General features: G+C 47.8%; 1 protein-coding gene across 1 annotated transcript; it reads right to left on the minus strand.

The window, feature by feature from the left end:
• Window positions 1–683: 683 nt before the first annotated feature.
• Window positions 684–15785, minus strand: atn1 (atrophin 1). Its single transcript, XM_083661239.1, has 9 exons — window positions 15690–15785; window positions 12867–13019; window positions 11885–11986; window positions 11309–11428; window positions 8161–11105; window positions 7740–7956; window positions 4082–5618; window positions 2494–2674; window positions 684–1001 (listed from the first exon to the last, which is right to left on the minus strand). The coding sequence occupies exons 2-9, from the start codon at window positions 12891–12893 to the stop codon at window positions 968–970; spliced, it is 5163 nt and encodes a 1720-aa protein (XP_083517365.1). The 5' UTR covers window positions 12894–13019; window positions 15690–15785; the 3' UTR covers window positions 684–967.
• Window positions 15786–21038: the final 5253 nt, after the last annotated feature.

Below are 21038 nucleotides of genomic sequence, written 5' to 3' on the forward strand. Positions count from 1 at the left end.
CACGCCTCCCATGTGTCTCCTATTAGCCACACTCGCCAAGAGAGGGAGGGAGAGACCAATGGAGAGAGAGAGAGAGGGAGAGTCAGAAAGAAAGAGAGGGGGGAGGGGGAGGAGGAGAGAGGAATTTGATATGCTTTGTGCATGAGCGACTTGTATAAAACAAAGAGAGGGCAAATAGTCTGAATGTATGTGAGGGGGGGGGGGATAGTTCACTCATGCATGCGCAGGAGACTAGCAAAAAAGATTATAATTTATTTCCAGATTTTTTTGTCTTCATTTGCATCTTCTTTCACAATCGAAAATCAAAAATAAAATAAAAACTGACTGCCATACCATGAAAATGTAAAAAAATAATACAAATAATATGTATATATAATTATATAATTATCAACAAACAGACAACATTAATCATAATAATAACAATACTACTGATCGTAAACATAACACTAAACCGCTGGTCTCATGCATATAGAACACCCCTCGGATACAAAAGAGGGGTGGGTAATTACTAAAAATAGAACCAAAAGTTCCACCAGTTCAGAATAAGCGCCTAGCTACATGCAATGACATAAAAGAGACTCATGTACACATTCCTCCTGGCATAAAGTATTTTACACATACTGTACTTCACTATGGCCGCCCGCCCCCCCCCCCCCCCATCTAATATACTGTACAGAGCACGATACAAAAACAGGACTGGAGTTTTAAAGAACATACGCAGGGAAGCGCTGGAGTCTGGATCCTCGACACGGTGCAGTTACCAGGGACTGTGTGCAACATTTTCACTCTTTTTTTACCCCTTCATTTAGTTTTTCCTTCATTAAATTCCTGCAATATGTCCTTTAGTCCGTCTTTAGCTCGGAGTCTTTCTTCATCGTTTTCAGTGCTTTCCTTTCGCTTTATTCGTTTTCTTTTGCACACATTCTGTCCTACTTCTCTCCATGCTCCTCTTTATCTGGTCCCTCCCTCACAGGGTCTTGTCACTCTCCTTCTTCAAGTGACTAGAAGATCAGAGGAGAAACCAGATCAGTCTACAGTTCAGGGGTCAGAGGTCAAATCTCAGGTAGGGGTTCAATTTCATGTCACCTCAAGACAAATATGAGCAATGAAAACTGAAAGGTTTTTACTCACAAAAGCATGTTTCAGTGACACACACACGCGCACACTAGTGATGCGCGGGCTGCAGTTATAACCGCGCTGACCGCGGATATCCCGCCCCGCGGGCGGGCCAGATCATAAAAATAAACATTCTGATTAATAGCGGATGGGTTGCGGGCGGTTGAAACGATGTATCACATTAATGAGGGAAAATAATATTAATTACGTTCTCTAGTCTATTTTAAGCTACATTTTTCATCAGGCACATTCTTACTTAGTCGCCTATTGTAGATCCCCCAAAGGACCCACGGCCGTAAACACAACAATAGCCATGTGCTAGGTCGACTCCACTTTTCGTCCATATATGGTCAATGATGTCACCCTCAAAAAGGAGTCTCCGCTGAAGACGTGTTTGAAGAGAAGACGCGTTCGTATTTTCCCATACAATGAGGCAATCCAGTAAACTAAACTTAAAGCTATAGCGTTAGCCGAGTAAACTACATGAGGGCAAGTGGTGGACTGGATATAATACAGCATGGAAGTTTATTTAGAGTCTTGGACTGCAGCGATCGCACCAACGGCAGCAGCAGAAACCGTAAGTTCGCTCCTTTTATTCACCTATGTAGCCACGCCCATTTGACCCGGTTCTGTGGCCGTCCTACGACTTCCGGCTAAAAATATTAATAAAATAAAATAAAAAATGGCTGCGCTGCTCCAATATCATCTAACTCTGAATTAACTAATAATTTAGCCAATTGTATGTAACATACCAAATAAAAGCAAACGGCAATGTCTAAGAATGCAACGCCATGTAACTGGCTCGTTAAGTCTCGCATTCCAGGGAATTACGTTAACGTCTGCGGGTCTTTATTAACGTTAGTGGCTCGCGCTGCCTCGGAGGAGAGAAAACCATCCGAAACTTTCTTTGTTGGAGTCAGGTATGTTTTACAAGAAAGTGCTCGTCAGTGTCGACGATAACGTTATCTGACCTGGCTAACAGTGGATACTCGCTTGCTTGCTGTGTACCGAGCTCAAAGTAGTAGGCTACGTTCTTTGTTTTACACCCCGCGCTGTCCACTACAAAAACGACTCTCTTCTTCATGACGTTCTTTCATATTTGCCGCCGTGACCGCCGGAAGTGTTAGACGGACCCGGAAGAATTTGGCCCACTGTAAGGTCTGAACATAAGGTGAATAGCGTTTATAGCGTCGGGTGCATGGCGGGCGCGGATCTATAAATAGTATGAAATAATTTGCGTGGATTTATGGCGGGCGGACGGTTCATGCATACATTAGGATGGCATAAAAGCTCATCCGCGCATCTCTAGCGCACACACACACACACACACACACACACACAGGCACACACGCACACACACACACAAAGCCACTGCACCTGTAATACTCGTCCTGGGTGAGGGAGTGGTGGTGATGGTGATGTATCCACTGCTGTTCCAGGGCCAGTCTCTGGATGTGCAGCTCTGCGCTCTGGGCCTGCTGCATGGCCTGGAGCTGATGGGCGGCTGACATGGGACCAGTGAGGGAGGATGGCTGGGGCAGGTCACGGAAAGGAGCACCTGCCGACAGAACAGGAGCGCAAGAACAGGAGAAAAAGGGGGTGGAGGTCAGTCACCACAGTCCAAAAAATCTCTTCATAAACTTTCAGCACTGTGTATAGTCCCTCCAGGATTTCACCGTTTTTTTTGTGATTTTTGTGATCAAAAATGCTTGATTTTGCAGTGGCCTTGCTCAAAAACGGCACTTTGCGAAGTCTTATGTGATTTTTTTGGTGGTAAAATTGCAGCAACTGGCAAAAATTGCAAGTTGACGAAGAAAAAAAAGACACCCCCCCCCTCCAGTACTACCTAATGGCAATTTTTTTCAAAAATTTGCAATACAATTTGAAAATTGCAAGAACTGGGACAATTGCAAGTTGAGGAACCTGTTTTGCCGTTTTTGCAGAATTTTGAAAAATTACAAGCCCCCACAAATATCGCGGCGATTGGTTGAATTTGGTTGTCGTGTGACAAATTAAGACGGGGGTTTGTCCGGGTTGTTCTTTTTCCGAATTTGCCTTCATTATCGCGATCGCGAAAAGCGCAATTTCCTGGAAGGACAGACTGTAGTAGAGTTTCTGTAGAAGAAAAATTGAACGAGTACATGGACGAGGAGCCTTCTCCTCACCGAAGAGCTGCTGGCGGAGCACCTCGCTGTCAGTGAGGGGGTGTGCCAGGATGGGGGTGCCTAGTGTGGCCCCTGGGTACGGGAGGCGCGCTAAAGGAGACCCCGACGCCAACGGGTCCATCAGGGGGTGAACCCCGCCCGCCGCTGGATGCCAATGATGTAAGAGGAAATACAGGAGATATTTAATAAGAGTCAAAGCACCGGCATGAATCAAAAGCAAAGATGATGACGATGGGAAAATGGAAAGGCATTAACGACACTATACTAATGCTAAAATGATCCAATCCAATCCAACTTTATTTATAAAGCGCTTTAAAACAACCAGAGGAGGACCAAAGTGCTGACCAAAGTGCTGTACAGAGTACTGAGGAGCAATCAGCTAAAAACAAATCAATAAAATCAATGAAATTAATAAACATAATAAAAGACGTTACGTAAAATATATAAAAGCAAAAATCAATAAAATGCATAAAAACAAAATAAAGAGTATAAAATAATAGAATGCATAAAAACATAAAAGCAACTCATGGGTCATAAAATCAGCATGCTACATGGCAGCGAAGGCCAAGGAGAAAAAGTGCGTTTTGAGGAGGCCTGCTTAATCTGCAGCAGTAGGCCGTTAATGCTAAAATGATGACATACCAAGCTGGTGCTAAGCTTATAGTATGCATATCTTCATCTAGTTCAATGAAATCATGCGTGCAAAACGTGTATGTTTATTTGAAGAGCGACACGTGTGTGTGATGTCTGGGCTGGTGAGAGTGTAGGGAAGTGACAGCATTGTTAGTAGCAGTGGGTACCTGTGTCTTGCTGGTGCAGGTGAAGGTGGGAGTGGATGTGTGAGTGCTGGTGGTGATGGGGCGTCACGTTCAACATCTGAAGACGCCCCAGATTCTCCCCTCCGCCTCCTCCTCCTCCTCCTCCTCCGCCTCCTCCGCCGCTTGCTCTCCGTTCTCTCTCCCTCTCCCTCTCTCGTTCTCTCTCCCCGGAAGCCGGCAAACCCCCCGCTCTGTCTCTCTCCCTGCTGTCCCTCTCTCTCTCCCCGCTCCTATCTCTCTCGTTGGGGGCGGGCGAGCGAGCGGGAGTGGGGGGGTAGGTCTCGGGAGGGGGAGCGGCCGGGGGGCCGGCGGGGGCCGGTGCCGGATGAGAGGAGGGCAGGGAGCCGGGAAAAGACGAATGGGGCACCGGGTGGTGAAGCGAGGAGGACACGGGGTTGGAGGAGGAGGAGGGCGGAGTGGGGGCTGCCGCCGGAGGAGCAGCAGCGGGGGGACCCGCCGGGGCCGGGGGTCCGGCGGCCGACGCGGGTGCGGGCGCGGGGTGAGAGGGGAGCGAGGGTGCCGGGTGAGAGGGGAGCGAGGGAGGGAGCAGAGTGGACGGAGGCGGGTTGGAGAGGGACTGAGGAGGAGCGGGGGGGTTGGGAGGTCGAGGGACGGGGGTCAGGGAGGGGTTCTGGAGGTGCGGCGGTGGGCCGGGGGGAGCTTGCGGAGGAGGAGGGGTGCCATAAAGCGACACCTCATTAGCTCCGCCTCCGCCTCCTCCCCCGAGGAGCAGGGAGTGTGCGTGAGCGTGAGCGTGCGCGTGGGCGTGAGCGTGGGCGTGCGAATGGGAGTGGGCGAGGGCGAGATCGCCCATGGAGCCCGGCGGGTAGACGCGTTCTTCGCTCTTAAACTCAAACCCCGGCTTCATTCGATCCCGGTGCACGGCCATCGCGTGAGGAAAGCCCATTCCTCCTAACCCCGCGCCCCCCATCGCCCCGGGCGACGGGCCCCCGGCGTGGCCTCCGACGCCCGGACCGCCCTCGAGGCTACCGCCGTATAAAAAACCCAAGATGGCCGCCGCCGTAGCGGCATCGGTAGGCAGGTGATGCGGGTGGTTCTGGAACGCGTGGTTCTGGAACTGGGGGAGGAAGAAGGAGGGGTGGACGTGAGGGTGGCCGTGGTGCATGTGCTGGTGGTGCGCCTGGGCGCGGCTCGCCGCCCCGAGGGGCGACATGGCGTGAGGGCGGGCGTACTCGCTCAACGTCCTCAGCGCCGGGGTGTCGGGACCCAGATAAGGACCCCCTAATCCTATCCCCAGGGCCCCTTGGGGGCCCACCACCGCCGACGCCCCTCCCATGGACGGAAGGAGGAGGGAGTGGGGGATCGAGTGAGAGAGGGACGGGTGGAGAGGGTGCGAGGGGTGCAGGTGGGCGTGGGGGTGTGCGTGGTGGTGCTGGGCGTGGGCGTGAGGGTGGGGCCCGGGGGAAGACGGGTCGAGGATGATGGAAGAGGAGGAGGGGAAGAAGAGAGAGGAGGCCTGGCGGCTCGCGGCGGCGGCGTTGTTGACGTCCTTCTGCTGCTGCAAGAATCAGAGGAACAGAAGAAGAGAGTCAATCACATCTGTCTTGATCTGACATAATAGTGATCCATTTAATCTATATCTAATCTATTAAATCTGTTATGCCACTAGGGGTGGGATTGGGAAGATGTGCAAATTTCATGTCACGATGATCCTATCCCAAATAACTGCGATTAACGATATTATCCCAATAATCATCCAATGATGCTTAAAACCCTTGTACCCTCCTAGTCCATCTGATGGACTTTTCCTGCATTCGCGTATGGGCCGTTTCGACATTTTTTGAGTATATGGTCTTAAATTAAGGCTAGGTATTTTTTTGGGGGTATTTGACAAAAATCAATCATAGTTATCATCTTTCTACGATCCTAAGACCTATTTTCAAAAATACTCCTCAATTTACTCTTGGTCCATCTGATGGACCCATTGACTTCCATTGAAACCACTCTATTGGTACTCCCAGCAAATTTTTACAACATTAATTTATTTCATTTATTTCAGCGGGCATCCTGGACCAAATACCTTGAACTTTGACCTTAATATCTAACCTTGGAGTTGGTAGAAATTTTGGGGGAGTTACATGGTCTCAAAGTCCATTGCATAGTTGTCCCATTGATTTCAATGTTAATTTTGCACAAAAAGAACATTTTTTTTTTACTTCCAGCAAATTTTTCAAAAAATCATTATTTCCTTGATGTTACACATCTCACCTTGACTCAAGGGGTTAAAATTGTAGTTTCTACAGTGTTTGCCTATTTCCCCATATTCCCCCAGTTTTGGCATAGCAATCAATTCCATACAGTTTACATGAAATGTAAAAAAAACTGATTCCTATGCCAAAGATGGGAAAATATTAGAAAACTGAATTTGACAGTCCACACTACTGATTTGAAGCCTTTAGACCAGGATAGATGCTGGACTAAAGCTCGTTTGTGTTTTTGGGGGAAAATGGCTGGTAGTCCAAAACATGCGCTTTTTGGATTTTTGGCTCAAAATATGAAAAAATACTATTTTTACAAAAAAATCACAAAAAATACAAAAACCCACTGATGATGTCACAATGTCTGTGACATCATCAGTAATGTCATCAGTGACATAATTTATTGACAAAAAATCATCTCATGACATCACTGATGATGTCATAGGCTAGTGATGTCATAGCTATTGTGACATCATGCCTGCGAATCTTTGATACTAGGCATCTTGCAGTGGTGACTTTTGTAAAACACCCCAACCTGCCCATAATATCAGACCCAAAGCCAGTTTGTCTTTATGGAAATGGAGAAAAAAAAATCACTTTTTTTTTTATGTACTTTTTTTTTTTTTACTGTACTTACTGTACACTGGCATTTGAGGGGGTATGTTCTCTCTACGTACAGTATGTTATGTTCGCTGTTTGTATATTTTGTATGCGCTGTTTTGTCCAAATAAATCAGGAAATCAATAGGAAGTAATACGTTATTGACTTTAGCTCAAGCCCCCAGGAATAGCGCTGGGCTGTGAAGCCATTTGAACATGGTGGCGAAGCTCTGTATTGCAAGTCACGTGACGCCATGCAGCCCAGAAAGGAAAATTCCCATCCACTTGCATGGGGACCCCGGCAGCTGTTAAACCCAGGGGAATTTTTTCCGGGTGTCACTCAAAGTATAAAACGACTCTTTTAATTATCAAATAATTTTTTATGGGGTAATTTTTTCTTCAGAAGCCACTAAGAGACGTATACGGGGGTATTTTCTTCTTGTAATACAATAAATGGGTGGGAGGGGTGGGAGACGTCATGGAATACGTCATGGCACACATGCGCACTTCGCCTGAGGCCGCATGGTCAGGAAGTAAAACCAGGAAGTAAAACCCCCCATGATGGCTTCATGCGCCAATGAGCAGCCTCCGTCCGAATGCATGGGTGGGCGTGGCTCGTCCCCTATCCAGTTCTTTTAATACATCCATGCTTTAGCTAGACAGCTGTTTCGAGTCGCTTGTGACAATATTCACGCTAGTGAAGATATTCACGAGTATTCAATTAATGGAAATTCCCCACGATAACATTATCTCGAGTGTTTTGTTTAATCGCGATAGACGATATAATATCTTATACACAGTATCACCTTGAGATGTCCTCACCTGTAGGTGTCTCTCCAGTTCCCTCTCGCGCTCCCTCTCCCTCTCGCGCTCCCTCTCTTTCTCTCTCAGGTCTCGGGCCCTCTGCTCCACCTCTCTGCGGGCCCTCTCGATCATCTCGTTCCTCTTCTTCCACAGCTTGGAGCCGTCCAACGGGACAAAGAGGACGTCGCTGCGGGCGCAGGAGTTCCCGCTCCCGCGGTCGAGGACCCTGTGAAACCTGGATACGAGCAAGACACACACACACACACACACACACACATACACACACACACATACCGCAGTGCAGTACATCATTATTGTAATAATCCGCAGTCAGGATTGCCATCACAATAATTATCACACTGTTAATTATAATTGTTCCCATTAAGAGAGAGTGACACACTGACAAACTCAATTAGGATGATGTCATTCGCCATTTTACCGTGCTGATTGGCTGGCGTGGATAGGAATGTCTACTGGCTTCGGTTCAGGGGAAGGGCTCCTCAACACCGGGGGTGGGCTCTCGCTCTCCTCCCTCTCTTCGATTGGCTCTTCCTTGATGACGGGCGTGGGAGGCGGGCCCGTGGACGAATCGGAATGCCCGTCTCCGCCAGGAAGTGAAGAGCCGGTGGGGGCGGCGGTCGAAGTACTATTGCTGTTGTTGCCAGAGTTACTAAGAGGCGGAGGTCCCTTTGTGGCGTTTTGAGGCGAGAGGGACTGCGAATTGGTATTGCTGCTGTTGGGTCCGCCGCTATTGCTGTTGGCGACGTTACCGCCGCTGTTCCCGTTGGAGTGGTAGGGTCCACTGAAGGGAGGGTGGCTGTTCAAAGTGCCGTGGAAGGGGGAGGGGCGACAGCCGGGTGAACAGGTGGACGACACACCTGAACCGGGAATCGGCATGTTGGGCCCGGAGGAGGAGGAGCCGGGAGGGAAAGAAGAGAAGCCTCCCATCTGATTGGTCGACGGGCTGGCCAACGGAGAGAGAGGCGTCGGAGGAGTCTGATTGGAGGACTGGTAGTGGGGAGGACGCGCGTTAGGTCCCATGCCCGACGGGGGCGGCTGAGCGTGGGAGGTTTGAGGCGGGGGGAGAGGAGGAGGAGGAGGTGGAGGAGGGGGGTACGGAGCGTTCGGAGGGTGTCCGTGATGCGTGGAGGAGGAGGAGGAGGAAGGAGAGAGCGCAGGGGGTTGATTGGGGCCTCCGCGGTTTTGGTACAGAGCGGACTCTCGCAGGTTGGAGTCTCTCTCTCGGTCTCTGGGCCCGGACTGGTAGTGGGGGTGAGGCGGGTGGGGGTGCTGGGGTCCTCCCCCAGGCCCTGAATACTCTCGGCCAAGATTTGGGGTCACTCCGGGAGGACTACTCAGGTACTCTCGGTTCGGACCGGTGGACGGGGGCGCGCCGGCGGGAAAGTCTTTCCCGCCGTTGGGAGGAAACTCTCTGTGGAAGTGGTCCGCTCCAGAAGAGGGGGTTTGTGCCTGGTCCATGGCAGGAGGAGGGTAGTCCCGGTTGGATGAGTTGTTTGGGGGGTGCGGGTGGGAGTGTGCGGGCAGGGAAGAATGAGAAGGGTGGCCGGGGTTGTTCTGGGGCGACGCGGGCGGGTCTCGGTTCAGCATGGGGGTGACGGGTAGCCCGCCGGCAGAACTAGGGGGGTTCCCCTGGGGGATGGAGTTGTTGTTGGCGTTGCTGTTGCCCCCGACCTCTCTCGTCTGGCCCCCGAACTCACCCCATCTGCCCCCGTCTTTGTCTCGGGGATGCCCCCCTCCGGCTCCGTTGGGGCCTAAGTCTCTATTCTGGTTTTGGTTTGGCAGAGGAAAGTCCCTCCCTCCATCCCTCTCCCTCTCCCTTTCTCGCTCCCTGTCTCTGAAAGCTGGACCAAAGTCTCTCCCTCCTGGACCCATGTTGTTGGGCCCGTCTCCTCTCCCAGAACCTTGGAACTCACGGTTCTGACCCACTGACAGACCCCCAAACTCCCTGCCTTGGAGGCTGTTGGGCCCACCGCCCATCCCACCACCGCAAGCGCTATTACCATTACCCCCGCCGCCGCTGCTATTGTTGCTGCTATTGCCTATGGGAGCAGAGAACTCCCTGTTGATCTCCCTGTTGCCCCCACACTCCCCCCTCACTCCTCGCTCCCTCTCTCCTGCGGCCCCCCTCTCTCTGTCCCCGCCTCCTCCGGCGGCGTACCTGGGCAGGTACTCCCTGTGGGGGTGGGGGGGGTGAGGAGGATGGGGGAGGTAGGAGGGGTGGGAGGAGGAGGAGTGGCGAGAGGACGGGGGGTTGTAAACGGAGGGGAGCTGCTGCTGCTGCACCGGGGGCTGGTGCTGCGCTTGGTGCGCGTGGTGGTTGCCGGGGTAGCGGGTGTAGCCCCAGCTGCCCTGGCAACCCGACGCGGTGCCGCCACCCTGCCAACCGGTGGCGGCGCTGTAGTGGTGCGGGTGGGTGGAGGAGGGCTGGGTCTGGGAGGACTGGGGGCCGGTCTGCGGCAACAGAGACGGCGGAGTCGACTGAGCCTTGTCCAGGAGCTTATCGGCCTTTTCTAGTTTCTCCCTCTCCGTCTTAACCTCGGCGGGCAGGTTCTGCCCCCCGAGCTCCAGGGGCTTTAGGGCAGGTGGAGGGGGCAGGGGCGGCGGGGGCAAGGGGTGAGGAATGTTGGGGTTGCTATGGGGGAAGTCGCCCCCCCCGGGGATGGTTGTCTTGGTCTGTGCGTTGGCTTTGGAGTTCATTCGATTGCTGCCGCCGTGCGCGCCGGGGTCGACGCCCGTCGCTCCGCCGTACTCGACCTTACACACCAATTTGGAGTCCAGGGAGAAATAGGACTTCCGTTGCCCGCTGCTGCTGCTGTCGTTCGTCGACTCCCCGGCTCCACGGAGAGACGGGGCCAGAGCAGAGGAGGGGCAGGAGGGGGCGGAGGGGGGCTTAAGAGAAGGGCAGTCTTCCATTCTTCCATCCGCGTCCTTCTTCTCTCCGTCCGCGCAGGACGACTCCTCCCCTCTTCCCTCTCTCAGCGCTCTCCTCTCCTCTCCCGCCACCGACTTCCCCCCCGCTCCTCCTCCCCCCTCCTTGCCTCCTTTCTCTCGTTCCCTCCCTCCTCCTCCGTGCTTCGGTGAGTCGGGCCCGTCGGAGTCAGAGTCCAGGCTGCCCAGGGGGGACGCGGAGAGACTCGGCGACGAGGAGCGATTGTCCTGGTCTATGTCCCGCCCGCTGCTCAGGCTGCTGCTGCTATTGGCCAGGCTGCCGACGACCGAGCTCCTGCTGCCCTGCGATTGGCCGTCTTCGTTGTCGCTCTCGCGGGACTGGCCGGCGACCGAGGTGGGAGGCGGGACGGTGGAAGGGGCCGAGCTGTCGGTGGAGTGCGTCGACGTCGGCGGGTTCGGGGCAGAGGCCGAATCCTGACAAGAGAGAAGATCATTTGTGGATGATAGCATTTGAGATGATAAAGTATACCGTATAGTATTGTGATTGGCTGCGTATATTTCTGGAAGTGAAGAATATAACTCTACAAGCTTAGACTTAGTCTTCTAAGATGATTTAGTTCAATCAAAGCCTTATAATTGGTCTTGGTGAAACAGGTTGGTGAAAATGTAACACTAACCTGAACTTTCTGCCTCTTTGGCGGAGAAACAAGCTCCTCCCCCTCACTCTCTGACGAATCATGACCTTGCGTTCTGCGATTGAAGCGATTCGCAGCCGATTCCTCAGCAGCAGCTCTTTGCTAAAACGACACAAGAGTTTGAATTCTGTTGTGATGCTGTTGAATCCATAATAGGCCTATGTCTGTTTTTAGAACAAAGACGCACTTGCACGCACGCGCACACAGACACACACACACACACACACACACACACACACACAGACACACATGCACACACGCACACACACACACACACACAGATGCACGTGCTCACACAACACCACTGTCAACCACAAAACATCAAAGATTTCCAAGTACTAAGCTTTGAAACACACCACCGAATACCACTGGCACAGGAAGGATATGTCTGTGGCAATCATACTGATGACTCATATAACACACACACACACACACACACACACACACACACACAATTCATGTCTGTCATACACACACGCACGCACACACACAACCATAAAGTTATGGCCAAAACAACAAGAGGACAGAGAAAGAGACACAAAATCGGTTGGCTCTCACCGTCTGTCTGTCGTTGCGTTCGGGGCGAGTGGGGCTCTGGTGCGGGCGTCTACCCCGTCTATCATCGCTCGCCCCCCGCCGACGCCCACTGCGCATGGGCATCTAAAACGCCCCGAAGTCCAGTGGGAAAAAGCATTGGTAGAGAGGAGAAAGCATTCATTGTTAAAACAAACAGGAGATATACATAGAAACTAGGGATGTCCGATATTATCGGCCTACCGATATTATCGGCCGATATTAGCATAAAAAATTCATATCGGAAAATATCGGTATCGGTTTTCATGCCGATATTTTTTTTTTCTTTTTTTTTTAATACAGGGGGAGTCTCACTGAGAGCAATGCTCTCTTTTTCAGGAGTGCCCTGTTCACATTCATACCTGGAAGCTGACCAGTACAACCACAGTCTGATCTGCTGGCCACTGAGCAGCTCCACTGGAGCGGTTGGGGTTAAGGGCCTTGCTCAAGGGCACCTCAGTGGTGGTAATGAGGGAGGGGCAAGCGCTGCCTTTTCACTTTCCCCACTCAGATTTATCCTGCCGGTCCCGGGGATTGAACCGACGACCTTCTGGTCACAAGCTCGCTTCTCTAACCGTTGGGCCACCACTGCCCCAATAACGCTTACAACTTTAACACAACATGCATATTATATATTAAACTCTTCAGCTACATTAAGCTACATTATGTAACTTGTTACCTGAAATTCTGGTGAAAAACAAGCCCGCTTATATCGGTATCGGTTGATATCAACTTGTTAGATAGATAGAACAAGTGAGGAACGAAAAGGAGAGGGACGGGGCATAACAGGGAAAAAAACATAAACAATCTAGATGTTGTATTACACCTGGGCTATGCCAGAATTCTGTCACATAATTAACTATTTGTCCGATAGCAAATACTCCCCCCTATCTTCTACAAACCAGAAGCAGATATTAAAGCTCTGACATCACTACGAAAAATAGATATAGAGAGGCCTCGTTCTTACCGATTCTTTGTGTGTCCGAGTTTTCATTATTTCCTCTTTATAATGTCCATTTTAGAACACGTGGTGCCATTGCAGGGGAGGGAGCTGGTCTTTGTTGCTGACTGTGTGTAGGCTGTGTGTTACTCCATGAGAGGAGAGCGACCCAAACCTGTGCTGCAAAACATCAACAAAAAAGACATTACTCAATCTTTATCTGCACAGTTAATCCCACAGAGAAATCAATGTATTTTGCAAGAGAGCAACAGTTCATTTAAAGGAACACTCCGCCCATTTTCAACCAGCTTTGTATCATTAGAACATCAGTAGTATATCAGAAAACTGTAAACGGTTTTGAAGTCTGTCATTTAATTTGACAGTTATTGAGTGTTAAAGTGTGGACCAGTGACATCACTGGTCCACACTAACTCAAATTAATAACTCATTAACTCAAATCAATTCTCAATAACTGTCAAACTAGATAAATGATGAATAGTTTGACAGTTATTGAGAGTTGATTTGAGTTAATGAGTTATTCATTTGAGTTAGTGTGGACCAGTGATGTCACTGGTCCACACTTTAACACTCAATAACTGTCAAATTAAATGACAGACTTCAAAACCGTTTACAGTTTTCTGATATACTACTGATGTTCTAATGATACAAAGCTGGTTGAAAATGGGTGGAGTGTTCCTTTAAGGATACAGTAATAAAGCATACAGTACTGTGTGCTATCTGCATAGCAGAGCTAGCCTGTGCTGCTGTGTGTGCTATCTGCATAGCAGAGCTAGCCTGTGCTGAGTGTACACTTTGAGAATTTGGGACATTCAATCATCTGAGTTTACAACTGCAAAATCACCGTTTTTTTACATTGAAATTCATGGCATGTTTCACACTTTTATCGGGACACAACTGCTTTTGACTCCGAGCGCCAAAAAACGGTCTGATCTCTACCTTCTGTCTCCACCATCCCCAGGCCAAAACCACATGCACATTAGGTTAACCCCACACACACACACTGGGCTATGGCCAAGAGAATGCACTGGGTTTGGGGAAGAGTGTGTTACAATGTAATTGGCCGCTATTATTACACTGAAAAACTCAGAGTAGGGTTCAGGCCAGAAAAGGCTTTGAGGCTGCTCTTAGCATGGTGGTAGTCTGCAGGAGACAAGAGAGAACCTCAAGAAAACATCTTGGGAATATCAGAGCCACACACACACACACACACACACACACACACACACACACACACACACACACACACACACACACACACACACACACACACACACACACACACACACACACACACACACCCCTCCACCTTCACCACAGCGACCTAACCCACAGCCACTTGTGGTTAACCCACATGACCTGGTTATGGCTTAGCAGACTCACACAGACCAGACTTATTTATCCAATCAGCCACTAGGGGGGAAATTCACAATGGCAAGACCCCTTTATCCATTTGGGTGGGCCAGTTCCAGTCCAGACAACATAGGTGGATGACTGACTTACCAAACGGCCATTCAATCCATTCATTCATGTGGTACCACTATGGTGAAAAAAATGGCTCATGTATATTGAATGAGGCTATAAATAGTGCACTTTCGGCGGATGAAATCAAAGATATATTTAGCTGAACAGTTATCAGAGCAAAATGCACACTCCACTAGGCGTGCAATAAATAGCTGCTACACACAAATGTTAGCGTTTTGATTCATAGCAGGGTACTAGGTAGGCTACTGTAAATCCTCGTCCGGCTCCACTACACACATGGCTATGCATTAATTATTACTGCATGCTGCTGCAGTGACTGCTTCAATCAATCCTAATAGTAAAAACCCCACTATGCACCGTTAGCCTACATACAATCACTGTAGTGTAGACACTTATGCATGACATTGGCAGACAATGGTTGAGGACTACGACTAGGATAGCCTCCATTTACAGACAATGCAGTGTTGAGATACACACCTCTTAAGAATGTATAATTTTAGTATTATGTTGTATGTGATCGGTGTGTATAGTCACTCATACAAATGGACATGGACGTGACCAACTTTGCCACATAGGAGAACATTATTGTGTGTGGTCGGTTACTGGTACACCCAGATACATCTCAGTTACAGGTGGCAGCTAGGCTACTGGGCCTATCTATCTTTGGCTTTACTGGTTCCTTGGCTATGGTCAGTAAACAAGTGTATAGTCTCTCTCTCCAGACACACACACACACAGCACATGCATTATTATCATCAACAAATTGCCTATAACGTTATTGCGTGTGATGATCTAAAAGCAGCGTGCAGCAGTTGCACCGCTTACATCACCGACACAAGCGTTGCACTGCAACCTACTCTTTCTTCTCTTTCTTGCTGCGAATGTTATTGATACACATGCAGAGGAAACCGGCCAAAGCTATTCTCTATCTATCTATACCCGGCCTGCCAAGCAGCGACTATACGGTCCTCCACCTACGATCAGATCAGAGTCGTGTTCAGCAGCAACATACATGTTCACGAAACCAAGAATGGATGCCAGCTAGCGCAGCTTCTAACGTTAGATATATTGCACACATCTTAAAGAAAGATGATAATAGAAGAATGGCGAATCATGGCATTTTTCGCACCGGCTCTCTCTCGATCCCTTTCTCGCTGGAATGCGAGTGCGCGGTGTGCTCTTAACATTAATTTACCGGGGAACATAAATTAGCCACATAACGCAGGAATATGATCATTAACGCACAAAGAAAAAAAAAGGGGAGGGAGAGAACACAAACGTGGCCAAGCAGCAAGAATAGCTTCAAATACAGAGACATCCATTTTCCCCCCCCGATCTTCTCCTTACCTATAATATCCAGCGATGCGTGTCCCCCTCTCTCTCTCTCTCTCTCTCTCTCTCTCTCTCACTCTCCCTTTTTCTTTCTCTGTTTTTCCCTTTTTCTATATGATCGCACGTTGACACGCAGGAGCCCGAGCTTCTGTAAACAGATCAGGCCGCCGGAGCTGCGCGATCATATTGCGATCGGGTTCCGCAAAATAATAATGCAGAGAAGAAATCGCTTTCAAGTCGTTGCAGGCTAGGGAAAAACGGGGTGCTGCTGGTGAAGACTGTACAAATTGATGCGTATACGCTGCTCCTCGCCTCCTTCCCCCACCCCCTTCGCCCCTTTTTCTTTCCCCCCCCCACCACCACCACCACCCGATCCCCCTCTTCTCCTCCTCCTCTTAAGACGACTTGCACTTTTTTCTCCCCCCCCCTCTCTCTTCGGTACAGTCACACAATTTTTTAACGGAGGGGTGAGAGAGCGAGGAGGGATGCACGTCGGGTGGAGAGAGAGAGAGAGAGAGAGAGAGAGAGAGAGAGAGAGAGAGAGAGCGAGGAGAGGGCGTGATTTGCATAAAGAAAGAAGGAAGGGGGGAGCTGGAAGAGAGAGGGGAGAAGGAGGGAGAGGCAGGAGAAGGAAGAGGCGCAGAGAGAGGGCCAAAACTCTGAAGAGGGAGGGAGGGGAGGGGATCAAGAGAGGGAGGTTTTTTTTCCTGTTGCCTAGTCCTCCTCTCCCTCCAGTCACCTTTTTTACTGTAGGGGGAGGCTGCTTAGGCCCAAAACTATCCGTCTGACATTATCTCGCGATGAACCCCCCGAAGCACCATATAGGTTTTTTGCCTTTGTTCTTAGAGACCTATGTCTTGACACAATGGCCTAGGCCCAAGTCTTATAGCCAAGAGGTAGGCTTTAAAAACTAACGATCAAACATATAATTAGCCTATTATGAGCACAATTAACGACTAGCCTACATTAAAGTATAAAAAAAAACTAGGATGAAATTCTCAATTTTATTCCAACAGCCTAATTGCCTGTAACAATGAATCTGTCCCTGTCTGTCTGTCTGTCTGTCTGTCTCTCTCTCTGTCTGTCTGTCTCTCTGTCTGTCTGTGTGTGTGTCTGTCTGTCTGTCTGTCTGTCTGTCTGTCTGTCTGTCTGTCTGTCTGTCTGTCTGATCCAGCCGAGGAGGCTTCAGTTCAGTCTGGGAAAAGCTATAGCTTTGCCACGGTGTGTCCAGTCAAGCGGCTCTGCAGACCTCCTCCTCCCTCCTGTCGTTCTCTCTCTCTCTCCCCTTCACACAGCCCCCTGTCCCGTCTCCTATTGTGTGGTAACCATGGCAACCTCGCCGAAAGATGGTCCTCAGTGCGCCTGCGTGCCCGCCTTCACCACCCGGCACTGGCCAGTCGCGCTCGCACTCCCTCTGCTGCTGCATTTGTAACTTGCAGCCGACGATTCCCCTGCAGCCGTGTTTTTACAATGTAGCAACAAGCGGCGTAAATTATGTTATCAAACAGATAGCCTACAATGTAGCAACAACGTATTGTTATCAAACAGATAGCCTACAATGTAGCAACAAGCGGCGTAAATGATGTTATCAAACAGATAGCCTACAATGTAGCAACAAGCGTGGTATTCTTATCAAACAGATACAATTATGTAGCAACAAGCAGCATATTGTTATCAAACAGATACAACGTAGCAAGCGTCGTATTCTTATCAAACAGAATATGGAGGGGCGCGCTTATCAGTGTAAAGTAGCAAAATGTAAAATACCGTCCTCCATGGTAATCAAAATTATGCATAAATTCAGACAAGAAAAAGCCAAGATTATGACTAGGCTGGCTGGCTACTGCTGCTGCTAGTAGTAGTACAACTACTACTACTTAATAATAACAATAATAATAATAATAATAATAATAATAATAATAATAATAATAATAATAATAATAATAATATTTAGTAATGATTTATATCAAAACATTTCTTTTTTATAATAATCTTATTTTATTTTTCTATTTTCTTGTTATATTTCAATCATGTTACCATATTCATCTTTATCTTGTTAAAGGAACACTCTGCCCATTTTCAACCAGCTTTGTATCATTAGAACATCAGTAGTATATCAGAAAACTGTAAACGGTTTTGAAGTCTGTCATTTAATTTGACAGTTATTGAGTGTTAAAGTGTGGACCAGTGACATCACTGGTCTAACTCAAATGAATAACTCATTAACTCAAATCAACTCTCAATAACTGTCAAACTAGATGACGGTTTTGAAGTCATTCATCTAGTTTGACAGTTATTGAGAGTTGATTTGAGTTAATGAGTTATTCATTTGAGTTAGTGTGGACACTTTAACACTCAATAACTGTCAAATTAAATGACAGACTTCAAAACAGTTTACAGTTTTCTGATATACTACTGATGTTCTAATGATACAAAGCTGGTTGAAAAGGGGCGGAGTGTTCCTTTAATAATAATAATAATAATAATAATAATTAGTAATGATTTATATCAAAACATTTCTTTTTATAATAATCTTATTTTATTTTTCTATTTTCTTGTTATATTTCAATCATGTTACCATATTCATCTTTATCTTGTTAATCATCTTCACTCAATCAGCCCTTGTTTGACTGATGTCCTTAAAATTAAAACATTTTACTCCACCAAAATTCGCAAGTGGGTTCAAATTCATTAGGACATTAATTGGTTCTCAAACTTTTTCTCATCAAGAACCCATAAACTGACAGATTAGACCAGGGGCTCGTGACTCTACTTTGACGTCACAAAAATCTAGGGACCTAAGACATTCAAATTCCGGTACGCCAGCAATAACATCATCAGTGATCATCAGTGATGTCACATAATATGCTTCTCTCCCCTGCAGAATTCTGAATTGAATCTGAGAATTATGACTTTAATCTCAAAATTCTTACTTTTTTCTCACAATTCGGACAGTAACTCGGAATTCTGACTTTAAAGGAGAATTCCGGTTTTTTACACCCCAGACCTTATTTCCAGGTTAAAATATGATGTTTTACTCACCCAAATAACTTTGGTTTCATTCTGATCCCCCTAGAAGATATTCAGATCCAAGTAGAGTGCTGGAACTGGCCAAAACAGGCGTAAATGGGGCATACGTTGTACACTATAAATAACGTATTTTCTGTCACGTCGCGGTTCATTATGGTTGTTATATAATTATGAGAACATGAATTAGCTATGTAACGAAGCTCCGTGCTGCCGACAGCCTGCTCTGTTTGCTGTCCGAGTGTCCGTCACATAGATAACACCTCCCGCTTTATCTCCCGCTGCTGTTTGTAATCGATATATGGCCTTATTCCATACGAGCGGCAATTTAATTGAATCGTCTATAATCTTGAAATCAGATCATATCTATATGATAAGCTAGGCTGCTAAGCTACACAACACAACAGATGGAGTCAACTCTGACCTGCCCCGGATGTGCTTAAAGTCCCTGGAAACCAGAAATATATATATATATTCTTTTTAGCATTTTGAGTTCATCACATCACAGGAACCTATGTTAATAAGCCACCAGCCAAATTTGAATGATGATGAACGTCGCAAAGTATATACATTTAGGTTTGACAGTCATGGCAAAAGTCATGAGAATCAATTAGATTTTAGAGTGTATTTTCTCCCGCGGACTGTGTGGGCGTGTCCCGTCTGCAGCAGGTCTCCTCTCTCTCTCTCTCAGAGGAGACCTGCTTGGAGGAGACCTCTCTCTCCATTAATGGAGAGAGAGAGAGAGAAGGAAAGAGAGATGGAGTGTGTGTGTGTGTGTGTGTTCGCGCGTTGCTCGGCACATAGCACAGACAGAGAGGGTTTACAGAGAGGAAGAGATCTCTGCCGCTGCGCTACTGTGTGTGTGTCAGTGTGTGTGTGCGCGTGTGCGTGCATGCGTGTGTGTGATTCGATTAAATCTTATGACGTGATAAGATCATGCATTTTAGCACCGCGCGCACCGCTCTCTTCAATGAGGAAATGGAAATCCAGACCTTGTTGAAAAGTGTTGATTTTTGGGGTTAGGGTTGAAAGTAATGTCAATGAATTTCTGAGGCACACAATTACTCACATAAGACCCTACATTTAATAGTTAGAAGGTTTTTTTGGATTTTGGTTTCCAGGGACTTTAAGTTCTTCTTCTGTGGTTTTCTCTTCTTCTTCTGTTACCAAACAGAAGCGCTTCTTGCTTCTTCTTCTGAAGCACATCCGGGCAGGCACCCGTTACATAGCTAAAAGATTATCACTTTAAACTCAGAATAAAAAAAAAATCCAAAAATCGCAAGTGACCCTAATAATCTTCAGTAGTATTAAATTGTGTGTGGTGAATAGAAGAAGAAGAAAAAAAGAAATTCCAGGCGACCCCACTTAAAGAGTCGAGCTGAACCAAAAAAATGACTTTTCTTTTCTTTTAGTTCAAATACCTGGGTATGCAGTGCCCCTATTTAATAATGTATGCAAAATAAATCACAAAAATCTAATTTCCTTAGTTTTTCACACTTTTTCACATCAAAAGTTCATTTTTCAAGATTTCATTGATAACAGTAATGTACAGTTTGCTGACGTCACCTAGTACTATCAAATTTCTACCCCATTTCAACCAATCATATCACGACATGCAGCTGTCAATCAAATCTTCATTTCAGGATAATTTTCTCTTCCAAATGAAGTAGAAAATGGCGCCTAGTGCCTGTCATCTGGCAGAATTCCTATCCCATAAACTAACTACTAACTTGGCCAATTGTTAGAAACATGAACAAAAAACAAAAACTATAATCTCTAAGAATGCAAAGAAATGTAACTGGCTCGTTAAAACGCGCATTCGAGGGATATCGGATTTACAGAAATAGCATAAAAGGCGTGCGCTTGAGAGCGTGGTTGTCAGGGGTCTGCCCTCGGAGATTCCAGGCGGGCGGGCAGCACCCATGCATCGGATCGTCCGCTCGCTCCGCACGAAGCACCTGGCTGCCTGGTACTCCGCGGATCCCCCTCGCGTAGCACGACAACACGCTGAATCCCACTCCATTTGGGGGTGGAACACGCCATGATTGACCAATGCCAAAGCCAGTCGACAGAATTGTCAAATCAAATCATCGACGTGATACTATGACCCGCCTCTCAACTTGTCATCTCAGACAAATGATGTTTTCAGTCTGAAACGGACTGCGACGCACGTGACCAACGGGTTCAGTTCGACTTTAAGGCCTTCAGACCATTCAGTGATGCTCTCCCTCCTCACCTGTGTGCACATTTTGCTTCTGTTATTTTGGTTTGTAGTCGTTTGTGTTGTTTAGTCATTCATTTTAGGTAATCGATTATTGTTATCACTTTTACCCTACT

This window comes from Poromitra crassiceps, assembly GCF_964638095.1.
Source record: "Poromitra crassiceps genome assembly, chromosome: 26".
In the NCBI taxonomy this organism is placed as follows: domain Eukaryota; kingdom Metazoa; phylum Chordata; class Actinopteri; order Beryciformes; family Melamphaidae; genus Poromitra; species Poromitra crassiceps.

Excerpts from the sequence above, each read along its gene's own strand:
- atn1 (XM_083661239.1), bottom strand. The coding sequence starts at position 12,893 with ATGAAAACTCGGACACACAAAGAATCG. Across the intron at positions 5,619-7,739 it reads AACTGGAGAGACACCTACAG|CAGCAGAAGGACGTCAACAA; the intron begins GTGAGGACATCT and ends TGATTCTTGCAG. Across the intron at positions 2,675-4,081 it reads CCTGCACCAGCAAGACACAG|GTGCTCCTTTCCGTGACCTG; the intron begins GTACCCACTGCT and ends TTCTGTCGGCAG.